At 43.3% G+C, this 20,212-nt stretch overlaps 1 protein-coding gene across 9 annotated transcripts in view; it reads left to right on the forward strand.

The window, feature by feature from the left end:
* Positions 1-20,212, forward strand: part of SSBP3 (single stranded DNA binding protein 3) — a 138,226-nt gene that overhangs the window by 89,637 nt on the left and 28,377 nt on the right. For 7 of the 9 annotated variants that reach the window (XM_037907803.2, XM_037907806.2, XM_037907807.2 and 4 more), the window contains one exon: positions 5,827-5,916. The exons of the other annotated variants lie outside the window; for them this stretch is intronic. In XM_037907803.2, coding sequence (XP_037763731.1) covers positions 5,827-5,916 — 90 coding nt within the window. The remainder of the gene's footprint in view (positions 1-5,826; positions 5,917-20,212) is intronic. 9 annotated transcript variants of the gene reach the window in all.

A 20,212-nucleotide genomic window follows, 5' to 3' on the forward strand; every position in this document is an offset into this window, starting at 1 on the left:
GGTGTGCTGGAAATCTCTTGAACCCATAAAATACTGCCTGGCAGCTTTATTGCAATGCTGCCTTCTTCGGAGAGAAGCATTTTGTATGATAGAGGGCTTTATAAAGGAAATGTTAAGTGGATTTGCTGCAGTTTGGCGCTGGGTCTTGTATATTTTCTCATTAAAAGCATTCATCTGCCTTGCAGAGAACCTGCAATGTGTTCAGTGGGCTTGAATTAAGATTTCATGTCACTTCTAAAGTCTGACCTGCAAAGGGGAGAGAAATTGGGCTTGTGCCCCTTTTTGCTGCTCTGTATTGTATAAAGACAGCCTGAAATGGGTGGGTTTGTTTTTCCTGCTAGTTATTTTTAATACCAGGAATGTCAGATCTGGTTCTTCCCTGTTTTATCTGGAGGATTCTGCTTCTGATGCACAGTTGCATTCTCAGCCCTTAATTTGGGCTGAAGGGGTGTTGAATCCCCAAGGGAAAGAAAGAATGTTTTCTCCCAAGTGCTTTACTTAGATAAGTGGTGTAACAAATCTAGGCTTTAAACAGCCTGGATAAACATCACTTTCCCGTCATTCAGCTTTTGCTTCCTTGTACTTGTGATGTCATCCACAGTATTCCAAGGTCCAGCCCTGGTTCTTTCCCCCTCTCCAGTGTCAGGTCACATTTAAACACAGGCTTGCATGGATGGGGCCATGTGTATGTTGAAGGCAGCCTGGTTGAAGCACACCAGTGGCTTTGAACAGTGCTGAATTCAACAGAGGCTTATTTTTGGGGACAGCAGTGATGGGTTGCGTGGCTCTTGATTGCCTTAGAGCCATTTGCAAGAGATATGACACACTTGCAGGCTGGCTTAACTTCTACAAATGGGTGGGGGCAGAGGAGTGGTGAAGGGAGGACGTGGGTAAGTGAGAAACTTAGTCAACATAGTAGAGACAAAAAGTGTTAGGCTGAGTTTTGGGGGTTTGTTTTTTTTCACTTGGGCAGCAGTAGATTCGCTACACCAGTGCACACCCTGTGTTGCACTGGGGCAGCATTGTCGTCTTATAGAAGTGTAGGACTGGAAGGGACCTGAATAGGCCATCTAGTCAGCCCTGCCTTGAGTGCAGGGGAATGAAGTCATAAATGAGGGGTTTGTTCTTGTGTGTGTTACATATGGTTTTTATTTTGGTAGTTCCTCGAGGTCCTAATAGAGATCAGAACCCTATTGTGTTTAGGCACTGTGTGCATACGTGAGAGTCCCTGCCTCAGTGAGTTCACTGCCTACATAGACAAGATGGACAATATGAATGGGATGGAAAACAAAGGCACAGAGAGGTGAAGTGACTTTTCGCAGATTACTCAGCAGGCTTCTTGACTCCCATTCCAGAGATCTCAGTTAGACCACACACTGCCTCCGATATAAACTTCCCTCATCTAGGGACACCCTATACTATTCACTGAAATAATTTAAATAAAAATAAGCTTTCCACCTGCCTGTGCTTTTGTGAGAGCCAGTTATGACCATCAGAGTTGGTGGAGGTGGGGTGAGACGAGGCCTGCTTCGTTGTGTACAGGAATGGGACTTGGGTATTTGACAGAATCACTGCTGGCTCCTTAAATGTATGATCCACCAAAAAGGATGCTCAGATGTTGTAACCAGTACTACAGAGATTGGTCTAGGTAGCACCTCCTGAGAGTTGACAGTTGCTATTAAACCTGGAATTTTAGGGTTCATAATCTAGTTCTGTAAATTGACAAAATGGATTAATTTACATCAAACAATTTAAATCACTGACTTCAATCATGATATAAATCAGCAAGTAAATCACCTATTTTAATCGTGTTTTACATTTGTACTTTTTTAGTTCTTTTCCTAAAGGACTGGTTCTCATTAGTTTGTAACTATTAAAACGTGTTGATTTGCAACTAAATATAGCCTTTGCACTGTTTTTGTTACTACTTTTTGCTAAGCAGGAAGGGTTTGTGTGTACACACTTATTTAAGCAGTTAAACTATGTAAGTTACATTTGTTCAGATTCTTAATCTTTACATTTTTTACTATGTCAGAAAATGGCAAATGCATTCCTTATTTACCAGATTAATTTTTTACTTGTGATTTTTTTTTGTCAAGTTCTACTTGAATGGTAATTTAAATTCAATTAAAATGCACATGTAAACTTTTTACATTAAGTAAAACTACCTAAGTGCTCGATACTCTTTAAAAAAAAAAATCGAACGTTTTGCATTTAAAGCTAATTGATTTATGAAACACTGAAAATGTTATCTGTAGCTAACCGATTGAACTGATTGTTTCTGGGTCATCATGGTCTTCAAGATTTTTAGAACTAGTAGAGCTCATCCTCTTACACCTAGTTTTTATTTAGATTGGATGAGGTAAACAAGCTCTCCTGCCTTTTCAGCTCCCAATTGGTTTCTTAACTTTGAATGAACTGAGCTAGTTCAATAAACTGAATTGAAGAGAATGTTCTCTCTGCACCTGCAGAAGAGGCTAAGGCTGTCCAAAAGCTGGTTTAATACTTCTATAAACTCTGGTTCTAGGTGCTTAGCCAATGACTTCCATCGGTTCAGTGGTTTGCCTTCCTTTAAAACTTGGCAACAAACATGGACTGCTTAAAATTATTTGTTGTATTTAATTTAAATGACTTTACTAGATAAGAAGTTTAGGGCCTTAGTTCATTTGGAAATGTAATTGTAAGTAGGCTTGGTTTTTTTTAATTAATTTAAATAAAATCTGATTTAAATTTTCAAAATTAAATTTGACTTTTTTTAATCCACCTGTAAATTGCCTTTGGTCCAAATAAGCTTTGCAAAGGTGAAAGCAGTGGCTTATGATGTTTGCTGTGGATGGCTTTGTGGGGAGAGATTGTTGCCATGTTCTGGCTAAAAGATATTTTAGAAGCAGCCCGTCTATTTCAGATCCTTATTGTTTGTAATGTTTAATAAAAATGCTTTAAACTGATTTGGCTATAAAATATAATGCAGGTAGTGGGGCGAACTACAAACCCATACAATCTAAAGCAGCACTTGCCCCTTGCTTCCCCCCTGACTAGCCAGCGCCCAGAACCATTCTGGAGCAAGTAATAGCTGTGACTTCACAGCTCATTGCATGCGGCTGGTGGCGCAGGAGCTGGCTGCCTGCAAAGGCAGAGAAACCTAAACCAAAAGTCAGGAGCGCGAAAGTTCCTTCTGAACTAATTTGCGCAGAAACCGTCCTGTGCCCTGGCTAAAAGGGGCATTCCCCACAACCAGGCCGTTATTTTTTCCTTCAAAAAACACTTGCAGAATAATGATCCCATGCATACGAGGGGCTTTATTTATGCTCAATAGGTTATTTCTCAGTCTTTCTGCTTAGTATTGTTGTGTTGGGTTTTGTACTTTGCATTGGTAACACAGCCTTTTCTCACAGCAAGGTGTAAATAGCTTGACAGTTTCAAATTACACTGAACTGAAACCCAGGCATACAGGTTGTTAGCCTCGAGGCAAATTTTCTACCCAAAACTGAAACTGGCTTAATAATTTAAAAGCGCTATTAAACTGGCTTCCCTCCCCTCCCTGTTTAAATACATACAACCAACGACGCGCTTGGAGTGAAGGAGAGACGAGAGAGGCTATGGAAGAGAGATGAATTCAGTTGGGTGATATGCTAACTGTCATATGGGGCTTTCTGAACCCAAACTCGCTGCCTGGACTCTGAATCTGAGGGCTTTTGTTGGCTGAAATTGGGTGAAATATTGTGGTGTTTTTCAGCTGGTTCCTGACTTGTCATAAGGCTTACCTTGCCCATTCGACTGTCTTCCGAGTTTCTTGTTTTGTTGAAATTGCCATCGCATAAATTACAATAAACACTTGAAGAGATGCCATTTACCTTTTTAAAATGGACTCTCCAGTGTTCCTCTCTCTAAAGAAGTTTTGGTGGGAAAGGGAGATTTGTAGGTATGGGACTTAAACCAAGAAGAAAGAGGATCTTACTGTGTTTTGATATCTTGTGGGTTTTCCTTTGTGAATGCAATTTAAATGATTGGAGGAAAAGAGCAATAGTTCTGTTACGTAACATCAGGTACACAAGTTTATCGTAAAAATTCAAAGGAAAGTCATCACTGATTGCATTAAACTCGGTCACATTGGTTTTCAAATTACTATGATCTTTAAAACGGCACTGGAAGTATTGGCTCTCTCGTCTACAGATAAGTGAGCAAACAGCAAAATGATTATTGCTGTCCTAGAAGGGACATTTCTGTCAGCTGTGATGTTGAGGGAAGAAATTTTTCTTTTCCTTCTGAGTAGCAGCAGCCTTACATAATGCTGCTCCTTTTTTCAAGCAGAAACTGCCACTTACATTAAGTAGCAGGCCAGTTCAGTGTGTACAGCTATTCTTTTGACACAAGCAGAATCTGCCAAATTTAAATTAAGATCCTTCCGTTCGTTTCCACAGGTGAAAGGCCAAAGCGGAGTGATTGGTTCATAAACTGAAAGTGAATACTCAGTTTAGTCTTGCAGCTGTTTGTCTTTACGTACTGTCGTTATAAAAATGGCCAGTCCATTCAGCAAAACCCAGAAGGTGTTCTCTGTTTCACGGCCCACTACGGGTTTGATATGCACGCCAGAGAACTCCCCTTTGCCCCACAATGTATATAATATAGAGGGAGGAAATATGAATACGGTTGCTAAATGGGAACAAGTGTTATCCAAGTAACCTGCACTCTGTGCTGTACACAAGGGTGAACAAAACCAAATCATTTGTCTACCAAAACAAAGGCTTTCGGCAGAGCCACTTGCAGTTTAGGTATGCAGTCCAAGCAACTAAAATGTAAGGAAATGCACAGGCTTTGTGAGGGACCTGGACGGAAGGGGCTGTATGTAGAGCTGAAGCATTTGTGGTTATTACAAGACACTTACTGGAAAATAAATAATAAAAAGGTGCAAGGTGGGGGATGCATCTTCTTGGAGGACAGAGCAAAACAGTGTGGCAAATCTGGAAAAATAAAGCAAGGACTTGTTAAGTTTATTTTTTTAAATAGTTCCAAATTTGACACATTAGAATCCAAAATCAGATTCTCCAGTGGATTAATGATACTAAATATCTTGGTTATTTTTAAAAAAAAAAAAAAAAAGCCTCAGTTTTTGCAGGGCCATGAACAGGGTGCAACGTGAGCTCTTCCTCTTGGTTGTTAATGGATAATGTAAACTCCGTTCCCAGAAGCATGCTGACCTGAGAGAGAGAGAGAACAGTGGTGCAGGAACAAGGAAGTAAATAAATGGGAAGGGGTAGGGGACAGGGTGTTAAGTCAATTGGAAGCCCTGACCAGTGGGTTCAGAGTCCTCACTGGTGATCTGTGAAGAGAAAATCAGTAGGGAAAGAGACATAGGTTCTTTTGTTCCAAACAACCTTGAAAGGGTTTTTTTTGGTTGTTTTTTTAACTCAAGTTGATGATGCCTTACCTGAGGGCATCTTTGCTTATTTCTTTTGCCATGAATGCTGCTGTTGGATTTCTAAATACGTACTTACCATAATTAAATGGATGGTGTGGAGAAGTTGTTTCAAAAGTCACTTTAGGGTCAATCCCTGCCCTCAGTTGCACCCAGGCATAGATAGAGGTGACCTGAGCAATATTTGGTCCCAAGATATTAAACGTAAAGACCATCATCGGCTTCCATTTTGGCTGAATGCTTAAGCATAGTGTTCTGAAAATGGGCATAGAGGGTGCAGGTTGATTTCATACCCCTTTGATGCTATCAGTGATTAGTTGTGGGTTAATTGGTATAGTGGGGTATGGCAGCAGAGGTTGCCTTTTAAATCTGACATGAAATCAATTTGTCCATCTTTCTGTTTCCTGCAGAGCGCAGCTGCAGCCCCAAGTCCAGTACTAGGAAACATTCCTCCTAATGATGGAATGCCAGGCGGTCCCATCCCTCCAGGTTTCTTTCAGGTAGGTTTTGAACTTCCTGATTCTTTTTGGTGGTGTTGGTGCATGTGTCTCCTTGGCTTCTTAATGTCAGCATTGCAGTTTCCAAGAGGATCCCAGAAAATAGTGTTCTGGCATTTTTCATTAAAAAAAATTAATCAAGAGTAGCCAATCAATTGTAACATTCTGCTGCTGTTCCACGTTGCTTTTTGTAAGCACAGCAAATTACTCTCACTGATTCTTTTTTTACAATTGATATTTTTCCAAAATGGCTTTTTTTGGGGAGGAAGGGGGGGTAGAGATTTTATTTATTCTTCGGTCATAACGGGCTTGTGCATAATTCAAAACATGCTGGATTTTGGTTCTTGGAACCTTTTCCCTCTGGTTAACCACTTGATTTTTTCCAACTGCAATCACTGAACGTATTTAACAAACACTAGCTTAAATTGTAGCCACAGGCAGAAGCAGATTCAATATGGGTCAAAAATCATTGCGTGTCAAGGAGACACCTTGTAAGAATTTGCTGTAAGTGTCCTCTCCATTTCCATGGTTCATTTTACTTATGCCCTGATTCAAGACTTGGCAATATAATCTATGCGTGATCCTAATGGGAAAGACTTTAAAGAGCATTTGGAATGGAAGCTTTAAGATTTATTACTTGTAAGATGTTTTTAATTTCTCTGGAACCTCTTTGTATGCCATGTATATGTGCTGATTGCTACAATGTGAAATCTTGGGTGCGTTATGATCTTATTTCTTAAGGAATAAGTGCTTGTTCATGTAACAAATGAGCTGGCTGTCGGTGGGCAATATTTGTTCTGACCAGTTGCTATTGTTATCTGGGTTCATGATTTGCATACAGGAGAAGTTCTTGGGCAATAGACAGCTTTACTTGATAAACTGATCATGATTTGTTATGGCAGTATTGCAGTTGATGTGCATGCATGGAGAGATGGGATCTTTTTGTTTAAACAATTCCCCATTTCCTGAACACGCTCATGTCAAAATAAGAAAATTTGAATATTGATTTGGCCTGTTGCAGGGTTTACCAGAGCGCCTCTGTTATCGGAGGAGACAAAGAGAAAAGAGGTGATGCCTCACAGATTGTAGCTGCTGCCAGCAACTTGAGTTCTGTTCCCTGTACATAACAAATGTGTTTCCAGGGTTTTAATTTTCATTCTGCTGAGTGAGAAGTTGGTCCATACCTGTCCCGCCCCAGCCTGCAACCTCACACCTCTGCGGGGTTCCAAATTTCAAAAAAGTTGGAGCAGATCCAGAAGTGACACATTTTATTTAACCAAAGTGGGTGTGGGGTAGGAGTGACTGAGGGAATTTAAGCTTTTTTTCCTTCCTCTGGTTTATAATGGCCCACAGCTCTAGTAGCCGTGGTGTCCATTGGTGGGCTACAGGGCTCCCTCCACATGATTCACTTGTCACAAGCAGTGCTTCCCTAAAAACTGCTTCCCACCCCAAATTCTACCGCACACATTTCCTTCCCTAAATGCCAGCCCCAACTGCCGTCTCCCTCACCCCTGGAAAGGAGGCCACGTTTTAGCGGTGTCTGAACTTTGTACCAAAACCACTGTAATATTTTGGGTTTTTTTAGGTGTTCAGATCGTTTCCACTTTTGGATATGCTGGAGACTGCAAGTTCTGCCTGCCTCGGCAGTCTTGATAGCGGGTTTCTGTGTTGGGCTGTTAGCTGCTTTTTAGTTAATTTTCTTATCTTCATAGGAGAACAGAGCACTGAGTTGGAGAGGGCAATGCCTGAAGGGACACAGGAAATGCAAAGGATTGAAGCAGCTAGGATTTCCCTCCCTGACCCTAATGTGTCAGCCTGGGCAACAGACTGACTAGTCCACTAGCTGATGGAGGCAAGGAATGGCACCAGAATGTAGTAAAGGCGTAATGTGGAGTCCGATCACTGCAGACCATTGACTTGGTGTAATACAGGGGGTGCTCTAATTGTTTTCCAGACTTGACCCACTACACTGGATTTTGTCTGTTAGTGGTTAGTATGGATTCCAGTAACTTCAGAACAAAAATTCTGTTACAGGGTAGCATTAATCGGCACCTCAGAATCAGATATGGCCCCTTCCCCCAGTGAGCTTAACACCAGATACAGGATAATTCAGGAAGGGAAGGTCTGGGGATTACTGAGGATACCAAAGGAGGAGGGATTGCCTTTCAAAGCTAGTTTTTAGCAGGGTTAGAGGAGGAAGAGGCCTGGCATATGAAGCCAAAGAACTAGTTCCAGCCGTCAAGGGAAGCATGGTAGGAGGTGCAAGGCCAAGAATGGGAAAAGGAGAGAAGGGTCATGGGGGACAATAAGATCAGCCCTGTCTGTCTCTAAGGCCTGTAGAGTTGTCAATGAAGATTACAGGGGAAAATAAGGTGGTCAGTTTGGGGGGTGATTAGTTTAGAGGTGATCATGGACCTATCCAGAGCCAAAAGCCTGAAGAGTAGGAGAGCCTGGAGATAAGGAGGCAGGTTTTGGGTGTATTGGAATAGAGGTGGTGGTTGAAGCCATAGGGTCACTGGGACTGAGGAGATCTGAATAGAGCGCGCACAGCTCTGCGCTCAACAGGCTCTCACATTGTAATGCTGGGTACGAGGTTCTCTAGGGCTGATGAGGTTTGTAAAAACTCTTTGTGAAGCTATTTACACTATAGCCTGTGGGCTAAATGCGTGGCCGGCAGAGTTCCGAAATCTAGCTGTATCCAAGATGATGGTGGCCCTGGGAGACTACTGGTCCCAGCATGCAATGCCCCAGCTGCAGGCCACAATTTTGTGTTCGAGTTTGTGGTGGAGAATGCATACAGTCTATTCCATTTTATAAAAATTAGCTGCAACCTTTCATCTTGTGGCAAATGGTAAATGCAGCCTTCAGTTGTGCAAAGCTTGGACCCACTTTGATGGTAAAGCATTGTCATAAGGTGCCCGGCAGCAACGGGGATCTAGCCAGAAATGAAACGCTGTATTTAACAAGTGCTGTGTACACATATATGGGTTCAGAATGTTAATGAACTAGTGGCAGGAAACTCTGATATGTTTATCATGTGACTGTACTGTGGTCACATGGATGGTTACCTGCTAAAATTCCCTTCTCCTCCTAATAGTGACCTTTTGTACAAAAACATTTTTTCGCTTCACTCACCATCAAAAAGATCAGGGAAGCTCTTCCCATTCTAGTTGGAAAGCTAAATTTATGCCTAATGTCAACAGCGGTAGCATAGACCTCTCCTGTTCCTAGTAGTGGACAAAAGGGGTACCATTCAAGAGCTACCAGCAAAAGTTTAAGGCCTTGTTAGTGATGAGTAAATGCCGCGTGCGTGCGTGTGTGTACATGAATGTGCACACATGTATGCATATATAATAATCATGAGAGACGCTCTGGTTATATATTTTCTCCAAAGTTTGAACTCTGTATGTAGCGCTGTAACACACTCTGATGAAATGGAAAGTTGAACATAAATCAATGTCGGTTGCTGTGTTAGCTATGCATCAGCAGTTAGTGTGAGAGGTGCACCATAACAAAGCACTAGCTAGTCAGTGTTCCTGTACTGCCCCCTAATGCTTAGAGATCTTGGGAGCTGTGAAAGACGGTGGGATTTCTGAGTTGGTTTTTCATTCGCCTCCTCAGCGTTCATTACCCAGTATAAATGCATTTGTTTACTAGCTTGTAAGCCTGTTGGTAAAACAACAATGAGACTACTGGAGGGGAAACTGAGGTACTGTATGTAACTCATGATCCCCCTAGGTGAAGCTTTCAGGCTCCCAAGCCTTTTCTGGTATCACATCAGATGTCTCTCATTAATATTTCTAAAGCCTTGATTATTACACTTCCAAGTAGCTCTTATTGAATTGTGGGAGTGCTTCTGTGTTACTTATTTCTCTTGTGCTGGAAAAACTGGAGATCCTTGTCGTTTCATTTATTTTCTTCTTGGGCTTCCGGCATAAACGCATCACTCCCGATTGTGTAGTAAAGCTCAGCATATGCCTTAGCTTGCTAATAAACCAGTGGCAGTCTGTTTTCTCTCTAAAAATACGGGGTGGGAACTGATTGGTTTAAAAAAAACCAAAACCTCCTAGTAGTGTAGACACCAGATTGCTGCTTAGCTAGTTAATAGGGATAGACCAAAAGAGGGTGTAAGCCTGACTCTGCAGTTCTAGGCTCCCCGGATCAGAATCGCTGGGCTGCTGCTGCCCCACCAATGCGCCTCACAGGCTACGTGAAGAGTCCTGATCCAGAGCTTGAGGGCCAGAACGTTGCATCTCTCTTGCCACAGTTCCAACATTCCTCCCCCAGGTAGTCTCGTGCCTTGGGGAAAGGACAGCTGTAGCACAGAGCAGACCTATTTGCACTTATTAAGTACATGTGTAGCCAGCCAACCCCGGGTCTTCCACTGGGCCAGAGAATGAAGCCACCATTAGTCCACCTTGGTGGGGTTAGTGTGCCACTCTTACAGCCCTGTCACTGCTGGTTTTGTAGGAGTGGGAGCCTCAGGCCATCAGGAGAGGATGGCTTTAGAGGATGGCTTCATTGCTGGCAGGGCCGTTCACATATAATATGAAGTTAAGGGGAAACGGAAGGGATTTTCCTTACTCTGCTACCATGTCAGGAACCACCATTTTTCACAAGTTAGCGTGGTTACATGGGCTTTTCTACTGGAATGTAAGCAATTTCTGACACCGATTTCTTACCCTGTCACTACTCTGTGGACCCCTTAGAATAACGAAGTGTTGGCAACAGCCACAGAACTTGCCTCTCCTTAACCCACCACCTCTATGAATCTGTCTCTGTGAGATAGCATGAGAAGGGCAAAACATCCTGTCGCCTGCTCCCAGGCAAGGTGAATGTCATGAGATTCCTAGGAAGCAGCAAGAAAATACAAGGGGTGATCCTGTTTTTTCTGCGTGTGGAAAATACTCTCCAATGGGCTTCTCAGACCTAGCCCCCAGGAGGGCCCACACAGATCAAATCTCTAATAGTTCCCCATGGGGATACCTCGATTCAAAACTCTCTATTAAGCAGTATGATACTGTCTAGCCGGGGTTCAACATGCTTCCTGGACATTGCTCCCCGTAGTGGATTTGCATTTTCCACCAGCAGCTTCTACATCTTCCCTCCCAATTGAGGATGACATCTTCCCAAGAGAGCATGGGACTAAAGATTAGTAGTGGTATTAGTCTTCCAGCTGCTCACAGCAGAGGATGGCTTTGTCTGGCTGACCATTACATCTGGAAATGATGTTCAGCCCAGCTGGTGGAACAGGGTTTTCAGTCTTATAAGAAACCTGCAATTTAGAGTTTGCAACAAATGCTGCCCCCTTTCCTGTGAGACAAGGGCTGATCCTTACAGTGCTCTTCGTTTTCTCTTGATGCATTGCCCCAACTTCAAGCCTCCATTCCAGGCTTCTCCTCCTCCTCCTCCTAAAACAAAGAGCTCTCTTCCTAGAAGCTCAGGGCACTTGAATAACTTCACCTTCAGCAGTCCTCTTTGCTTTTATAGGGAGTAGAAAGCTGTGGCATTATGCGTAGAGCTCAATTATGGGATTCCGCATGGCTTCTTTTGACAACCAAAGCCCATTTTTCCAGCTCTCCAGCACATCCAGTGCCTCAGACAGTTTGTGAGAGATGGCCAAAAGCTTAGCATGTAAAGGTATTAGCAACAAGAGTGGTCTGGAGAGCTCCAAGACAATCTTCTGCAACAGTAGGTTGTCATGGCAAACTCAACCCCACAATACAGGTGCCAACAGACAAACCCAGGGGAACGAGGGTCTAGTTGTTGTGGAGAGAGAGGAGTTGCTTTCTACCGAACTGGGCAGGAAGTCATTACCTCACGGTCGGCACAAGTAATCTAGCAGGAGATTATTTGAGCAGGCAGAAAGTTTTTCCCAGGGAGTGGTGTGTGCATGCGGAAGCATTCACAATGGGTGTATCAACATTGCCCTAGTATTTGGATTGGTGAGAACTTGCCAGATCTGTTCCACAAGGGACTCATTCTCATACTTGGAACTGGTTACTATGTTTTCCTGTGCCTTCCCCTGCATATGATGGGATTTCCAATAGATTCTCTCCTTGGTGGTTCCTTGCAGAGGAAGTGGGCTTTGTTGGCCTCCTCTGGCATTTTGGTTAGTTTCCAGGAGAAGTCACATGTTGGTTGGCTTTGATACCTCTTAAAATGAAAGCTCCTGACCTCGCAAAGCCATCAGATGGGGAAAAAGAGGCTTTTCTGGCAGGATCTCTCCTCCTGATGGTAGTATTAATTTGAACCAGCTTAAAGAATTATTGTCCTGTTTTGTCCTTTGTTTCTTTGCATTGCAACTTCATTGTCCTTTAAGCACCTTCTGCCATCTGTCTTTCTAAACAGTGTTGTCTGCCTTGGAGAGTTCCCAAGCTGGCAGCCCGGGCATGCAGAGAGCTGTATTTGGGTTCTTACAGGGAAAGGGTGGGCTTTCCTTTCATTATTTATGCCAAAGGGTCACATGCTCCTTTCGTTTGAATTGGGATGCAAGACTCCTCCCTCAAACTATTGTCCTAACCTAATCACACTTGGACTGTAGGTGGTGGTGGGGGCTGCTGGATATTCTAAAAGGGCACTAAAATGTTCTCATGAGGACACGAGAGATGGAAATCTTTTGATAATCTTGGTAGTGTGGGAGGGAATGTAAGCCTTTGATATTCAAACTCGTAAGCTAAAGGACCAGGAAGTGTATAGGAGAAGACAGTTCTAGAAAGAATTCCCTGCACCCAGGAAAGTAGAGCTCATGAGACATGAATTGTAGCCAGAGCCTTGGCAAAGAAGAGGTTTGCAGAGTGGTCCCTTCTGGCATTCACAAAGGGTTGCAGGTTTAGACTCCTCTCCCCTAGGTGCAGCCATAAATTGTAGAGCTCTTCAGACAGTAAGTACCTGTTTCTTATTCTGTCACTAAATCCTTGTGTATTGGGTGTATTTTTAAAGAGCGTTGTTGTAAAGACAATCTCAGACAATGAGGATTCTTACCTGTCAGTAAACTTAATTTCTGATTTGCTTTGCCAGTTCTGAGGGCCCCCTCCCTCCCAAGTCACTTCATAGCTGGGTGACTCTTTTGGGGAGTGAGGATATGGAGAGGGAGATGAGGAGTTATTGAAAGTCTTGTCTTTTATAACTTTTTTCTTTTCAAAGCTCATCTGGTCTGTAACTTATCGCTGCTGGAGTTTGATTTGCGGGACAGAACAATTGGTTAAAAGAACAAATAAGTAATGTTGAGCGAAGGAGATGCTTGAAGCGTTTGATGCCAGGAAGGAGTCTAAGTAAAGTTTATACTAGGAGTGGTGGGATGAAATGTAGAGAGAAATGTAAACTGGCTCTCAGGATAAGCTTTCAAAAGTACCATAGTGATTTAGGAACTAAAGTTCTGTTTTTCATAAGTGACTTAGCAGTAGGTGAGAGAATGTTAGTCATCAGGCCTCGCTTGCTATCCAGAGAATTAATGCTCTGTCACACTCAAACCATACACATGTAATAGTCAGGAATACAGCCCCATAAAGTAAGGGAGAAATTATATCTACCCCTAGCACCATCTTAAATAATTCCTCTTAAAATCTGAACTCACATCTATCTACCCAGTCCATCTACACGTTTTCAAAAGTGACTTAAGAGCCTTTGTCCCATTGAAAGTCAGGCACTTATGGACTATTAATATTAATATTAAAATATTTTTTCCAAAACGGCATTACAGAAGTGACACCCCAGCCAAACGAGCGGTAAAACTGCAGCAGTGTAAACATTTCTGAGCATGGTCAGCTTTGCAGTTGGGAATGCAGCCTCTAGCCCCGTGGCAGTGTCTCCCACGGGCAGTGAGGGATGCGCTCATTATTTGAAACATTTAAATTCACTGCACAAAGCCCACAGTAAATGTAAGGAACTCTGGAGAATAATCGTGAACTGTCAGGAGGATGGACTCTGTGACCTATAGCTGGTCTCTTCCTTCTCTTAATTGATATGATTCTGGAATATCACAGCTATGGGGAAGGATGGGTGTTTGACAGGGTTCCAAAGCAGGATTGGTCCTGCTTGACTGTCACTTACCCTGAGCAGGGAGAATAACCAAGCTGTTCAGCAATGTGTGGGACACTAAATCCAAACTTGCAGGTAAGAGTCGTCATTTCAGATGCCCATAGGTCAGGCAGCCATTTGAGTCTCCTAGTAACTGAGGTATGGCTTGCTAAACACTGTGAATTTTGCGCAGCTGCTGCCAGAGCCCTGTATCCTGAACCTGAGTACATGATGAATCATGCTGCTGCTGCAGGACAGGGTTTCTTTTTGGGTTTTTTTTTTTAAGTTTCCTGTCGTTTGGGCTGTAAAATGCGGTTGCATTCCTGACTATTGCATATATGGCTTGAGTTAAAGTAGAGCATTAATCCTTTGGATAGCAAGTCAGGCCTCATGCCTTTAATATGCATCTCACCTACTGCTAATGTTGTCGTGATTAACTGTGGAGTTCTAAGGTAGCGGGGAATGATGGTGTCTGCTGCTATGGAAAATGCCTCTTTAATCTCTGCAGTGTTTTCTGATAGACTGGTTGAAGGTTCTTTGATACATTCCTGCACTTATTTTGAAGGATTCCAGAGTTTCTCTAATAAAGAATTTTAGTGATTTAATTTTCCCAGTTGGCATCTTAGAGTTCTATCTTTTAAAAGGGGGGCTAGGTTCTATTTTTCTACCCAATAAAATATACAATTTCAGAACTCTCTCTAATGATGGCAAATCACATTTTGGGTACCCTCTTTTATGTTGGAATGTGTATCTAGAGAAATATCATTTAAAATGTGGGATGCCTTCCTTTAGCGAAGTATAAATTGTAGATAACTTGTTGTGTTGATACTTTACCTTGTTATACTATTCATTATTCTCCCCACCCCAAGAGGTACTTAAAAATGTTTTTAAAAATAAAAAAAACCCATTATCTGAAAGTATGCATCTCATAAAACATGATCCATTTGTGCTAAATTACTCCTGAAACATAAATTGACACACACATGCAACTGTGATCGCTTGTGCAATTTTCCATGTTTAATATTTTACAAGAAGGTTGAGAAGTTGAGCTCATGAAAGATAGAGTGGAAATAATCTCATCAGCAACAACAAAACACTTCTATTATCTATTGGTATAGATTTGTCTCTTAAAAATATATTTCTCATAGTCTATCTAGTTAAGGCCACGGTAATGAGCCGTGCTGACAGAAATGGACTAGAACACCTACAGGTACCTGTAATTGTCTTCCCAGACCACTGTGATAAGTCTTTCAGAAGTACCTGAGAGAAGATAAAGCAACTTGTGTCAAGCAATGAGTTAAACCATTGTTTCCCAAAGTGTGGGGGGAGACTGGGCAGGTTGTTTCCTGAAGTCTCCTCTTTCATTTAAAAAAGTTTCTAGCTGTTACGATTGTGAAGAAAACTTTCAAAAAGTGAATTGAGCATAAGCGATGTAGACTCAAGCAGATCTCTATCGAGAACTTGAAATGATGTCTGAGTTGCAGACCGCCCCATTCGTTCCATTGGGTGCTAAGTCAGATGCCGATATGTCAAATGTCAGCATAATTAACTATTCACTGCTCATCAACGTATGTAAGAAAGAATAGGAATTATGTTCAGAACATTTACCCCAGCCCATCTCAAAGTGGGGATGACCCAAAGAACTAGCCAGAGTAGGGCTGCTGGAAGGGGAAATGAGTTTAATTTTTCTGAAAAGGGGCACAGCTGTCACAAGTTTGGGAAATAGTGGGCTAAACCGTCTAAAAGAGATATTGAAATAATCACAAAGTTCAGCTCTCACTTGCTCAGAAGCACTTGTTTTTCCCTCTTAATACGGAGTGAAATCCCTGATAATTAGTCTTGTACCTGAACAAGCATTTTTAAAAAAATCAGGATTTTTTTTGTGGGGGTCTGGCCCCATCCTATTAGACAGGTTTAGGTAATGTATGTTGAACATCCCAATAGAAGCGTTGGCTCCCCTGATTGGAGCCAGTTCATCGTCTCATTAAAGCATTCCATATTGCTGAACCCTTGTGATCAGTCAGATGAGTTCACTGATAGATTTATAACCAAAAGAACAATTGTCTTGTTTTTTTTTTTTTTAAACTAGGAAAATAAAGACCCAACAGGCACTCTTGGTTGAAATGCAATTCTCCTTGGTTGTAGAACATCTGCAAATATTTAGAGAGAACATCCAGACGTTCTGGTTTTTTTTGAATAAGAGGTACGAAATGAATCTTAAGCGGTGCTGTAAAAGCTGGAAGGGATTGGGATGTAGGAGAGCAGAAGAAAATAGAATGGAAGGCTGCAGTTTAATTTGAGCACAATGGATTTAGTGGCCTCAGGGTAGCAGACAGGAAGTAGCTAACATTTTCAGATGCTTGTTGTTGTTGCCGTTTGAAAACATCCAGCTCCTCCCATGCTGCATAACAAGTTGAAAGAGCATGCAGCGTTTGCCGAGATGTTTGCATAAACTGTACATCTGCAGTTATATTATCCAGAAGTAGCTGTCATGAGCATTACTATTGAACAATAATGCGGCCATGAGGATTTGATTTACTGCCATGTGCTGCTTGCCAACAAAATGTTTCACAAAGTCTTGAATTTCCTGGGAGTATGTTACAATTTCTCGCGTGCTTGCAGCTTGCACAGGGCCATTACAGTCTGTCTGTCTATTGTGGAGCGGATGGGGGAGAGGGGGCGAAGAGTTGGAGCTTCTTGGAAAGGACTCAGTTAACCGCTGCTGTTCTTTATGCTGAGCTGTATTTTGGCAAATTGTGAACTTTTTGGAGATTAAGCAAGCTGTACCAGAAAAAAGGACTGTCTGTTTGGAAGCGTGCAGACAGATCCCAGTCCAAGACCAGCTTTTCTTCAGAGGAATTCAGAAATGTGCTGTCGTGAATTGCAGTGATCTTCTTGCTGATCAGTCTTACTTAAGGGCAGAGATTGATCTCTCCCCTTTTAATTAACACCGGCAGGTAGGGCAGAACCATTCTAATGCTTTTCCATGTAATTTGGGTGGGAGGTGACACACGTGTCAGACTGCGCGCTTGCTTCATGCATGCAAGTGTCGCTTTTAACCTCTGCTGCTTTGTCCCAGGTGGCTGTTCTCATGTAACACTTCAGCAGGGGAAAAGCCCAGGCTAGTTGAGCGTGAGTGGAATATACCTTCACGCAGCTGTGCCATTAGGAACGGAAGGGTCAAAAGATGAAAGCCCCAAGCAATGGCCAATTCCAAATTGAGGCATGGGTGTTTTCAAATATCTGAGTGTCGAACTCCTTTTCCAAGTGGCTTAAACGGTACCTGAAACTGTTCTCAAACACAACTGTAAGCAGTCTGTGCCCTCATCTAACTCCTTCTAACCATATGACAAGGCTTGTTAGAAGAAGGTAGACAGCATCTTAAGGGGAAAAGCACCCAGTCCACAGTTGATGCATTTCAGTCACAAAAAATCCCAAGATGCACTTCCAATTTGAAGGCGGGGTGGGGTATCCATTCTCTGTCAAATTGCTGATGTTTTACGCTGAAACACTTATTCTGTGGAATAGATTTCCTGGTCTTAAAGCTTTAATCATAGCTCCAAAATTTCAGTCTGCTTTACAACAGTGTCCTAAATGTATGTTAACCACACCTACTTGCACGCTGGTATATGGAAAACTCTTCTTCAGCAGAAGCTGAGTCACGGCTGCATTGTGGGTGCTTAACTCTGCTGTGACGAAAGTGCAGCTTTATTTGTCAGGGCAATTTAATGATGGGTGTGTTTTGAAACTCTTGCTGTGCATTACTGTTCTCTGCACAGCTTCAGCAGTGCTGTTCTCCTGTGCCACTTCCAGTCCTTCTCCACGCTGTCGTTGAACCCAGGCTGAAATGTTCTTGCCGATAACAGCTTTAGCCACAGACGGGGTGTCACAGATTCTATTGAAATCAGTGTTCAGGCAGGACATTGACTATTCTCAATTCTTCTCTGAGATCTTTCCATTTTTGGAGGGATGTAACTGACCATTTGGGCATGTGTGTTCACTGGCTAGAAGTTTCTTGAAAGTTGTTAATGGCTACCTTGATTTTTCCAAAAAGAGGTACTCACATTTTGGGGAAGCCACTGGATTTCCTGTAGCAGTTCCCTAACCATGCTTTTAGGAGTGATAATGATCTTTTTACTACTTTTTTTATCCCTCTGATGCCTTGTGCAATTAACAGTAGACCATTCCGCTCTGAAACTGAAGTCCGTTTAAGATAAAGGCAGAAGGTGTTACTGAGATGCGTGGCAAAATGAGAAATCCATCTTTTAGCCTTATTTTTAAAAAGCAGCTTAACTGTAATGGTTAATGACTTTCATTGGTCTCTCCCCGGACATAGGTAGAAGAAGCTAGGGTGACCAGATGTCCCGATTTTATAGGGACAGTCCCAGTTTTTGGGTCTTTTTCTTATATAGGCTCCTATGATGACCCCCCCCCCCCCCCCGACTCCCTGTCCTGATTTTTCACACTTGCTGTCTGGTCACCTTAGAAGAAACAGTACCTCCTGGTGGTAGGGAAACTGTCATATGTCGTCATAGTCTTCTTACTCCATTCCCATCAGAGCAGCAGTATACCTGGTGTACTCTGAAACCATTCTTAGGGTATGTCTACGCTACAAAATTAGGTCAAATTTATAGAAGTCGGTTTTTTAGAAATCTGTTTTATATATTCGAGTGTGTGTCCCCACAGAAAATGCTCTAAGTGCATTAACTCGGCGGAGTGCTTCCACAGTACCGAGGCTAGAGTCAACTTCCGGAGCGTTGCACTGTGGGTAGCTATCCCACAGTTCCCGCAGTCTCCGCTGCCCATTGGAATTCTGGGTTGAGATCCCAATGCCTGATGGGGCTAAAACATTGTCGCGGGTGGTTCTGGATACATATCGTCAGGCCCCCGTTCCCTCCCTCCCTCCGTGAAAGCAAGGGCAGACAATTGTTTCGCGCCTTTTTTCCTGAGTTACCTGTGCAGACTCCATACCACGGCAAGCATGGAGCCTGCTCAGCTCACTGTCACCGTATGTCTCCTGGGTGCTGGCAGATGCGGTACGGCATTGCTACACAGCAGCAGCAGCAACCCATTGCCTTGTGGCAGCAGACGGTGCAATAGGACTGGTAGCCGTCATCGTCATGTCCGAGATGCTCCTGGCCACGTTGGCCAGGAGCGCCTGGGCAGACATGGGCGCAGGGACTAAATTTGGAGTGACTTGATCAAGTCACTCTCTTTAGTCCTGCAGTCAGTCCTATTGAACCATCTTATGGTGAGCAGGCAGGCGATACAGATTGCATCATCTTCTGCCGGGCAGGCAAGAGATGAGGATGGCTAGCAGGCCTATTGTACCATCTTCTGCCGAGCAGCCATGAGATGTGGATGGCATGCAGTCCTTCTGCACCGTCTGCTGCCAGCCAAAGATGGAAAAGATAGATGGAGTGTATCAAAACAAGAAATAGACCAGATTTGTGTTGTACTCATTTGCTTCCCCCCCCTCCCCCGTCTAGGGGACTCATTCCTCTAGGTCACACTGCAGTCACTCAGAGAAGGTGCAGCGAGGTAAATCTAGCCATGTATCAATCAGAGGCCAGACTAACCTCCTTGTTCCAATAAGGACAATAACTTAGGTGCACCATTTCTTATTGGAACCCTCCGTGAAGTCCTGCCTGAAATACTCCTTGATGTAAAGCCACCCCATTTGTTGATTTTAGCTCCCTGAAGCCAACCCTGTAAGCTGTGTCGTCAGCCGCCCCCCCCTCTGTCAGAGCAACGGCAGACAATCGTTCCGCGCCTTTTTTCTGTGCGGACGCCATACCAAGGCAAGCATGGAGGCCGCTCAGCTCACTTTGGCAATTAGGAGCACATTAAACACCACACGCATTATCCAGCAGTATATGCAGCACCAGAACCTGGCACAGCGATACCGGGCGAGGAGGCGACACCAGCGCGGTCGCGTGAGTGATCAGGACGTGGACACAGATTTCTCTGAAAGCATGGGCCCTGCCAATGCATGCATCATGGTGCTAATGGGGCATGTTCATGCTGTGGAACGCCGATTCTGGGCTCGGGAAACAAGCACAGACTGGTGGGACCGCATAGTGTTGCAGATCTGGGACGATTCCCAGTGGCTGTGAAACTTTCGCATGCGTAAGGGCACTTTCATGGAACTTTGTGACTTGCTTTCCCCTGCTCTGAAGCGCATGAATACCAAGATGAGAGCAGCCCTCACAGGTGAGAAGCGAGTGGCGATAGCCCTGTGGAAGCTTGCAGCGCCAGACAGCTACCGGTCAGTTGGGAA

Source organism: Chelonia mydas, chromosome 8, assembly GCF_015237465.2.
Source record: "Chelonia mydas isolate rCheMyd1 chromosome 8, rCheMyd1.pri.v2, whole genome shotgun sequence".
Classification (NCBI taxonomy): Eukaryota; Metazoa; Chordata; order Testudines; family Cheloniidae; genus Chelonia; species Chelonia mydas.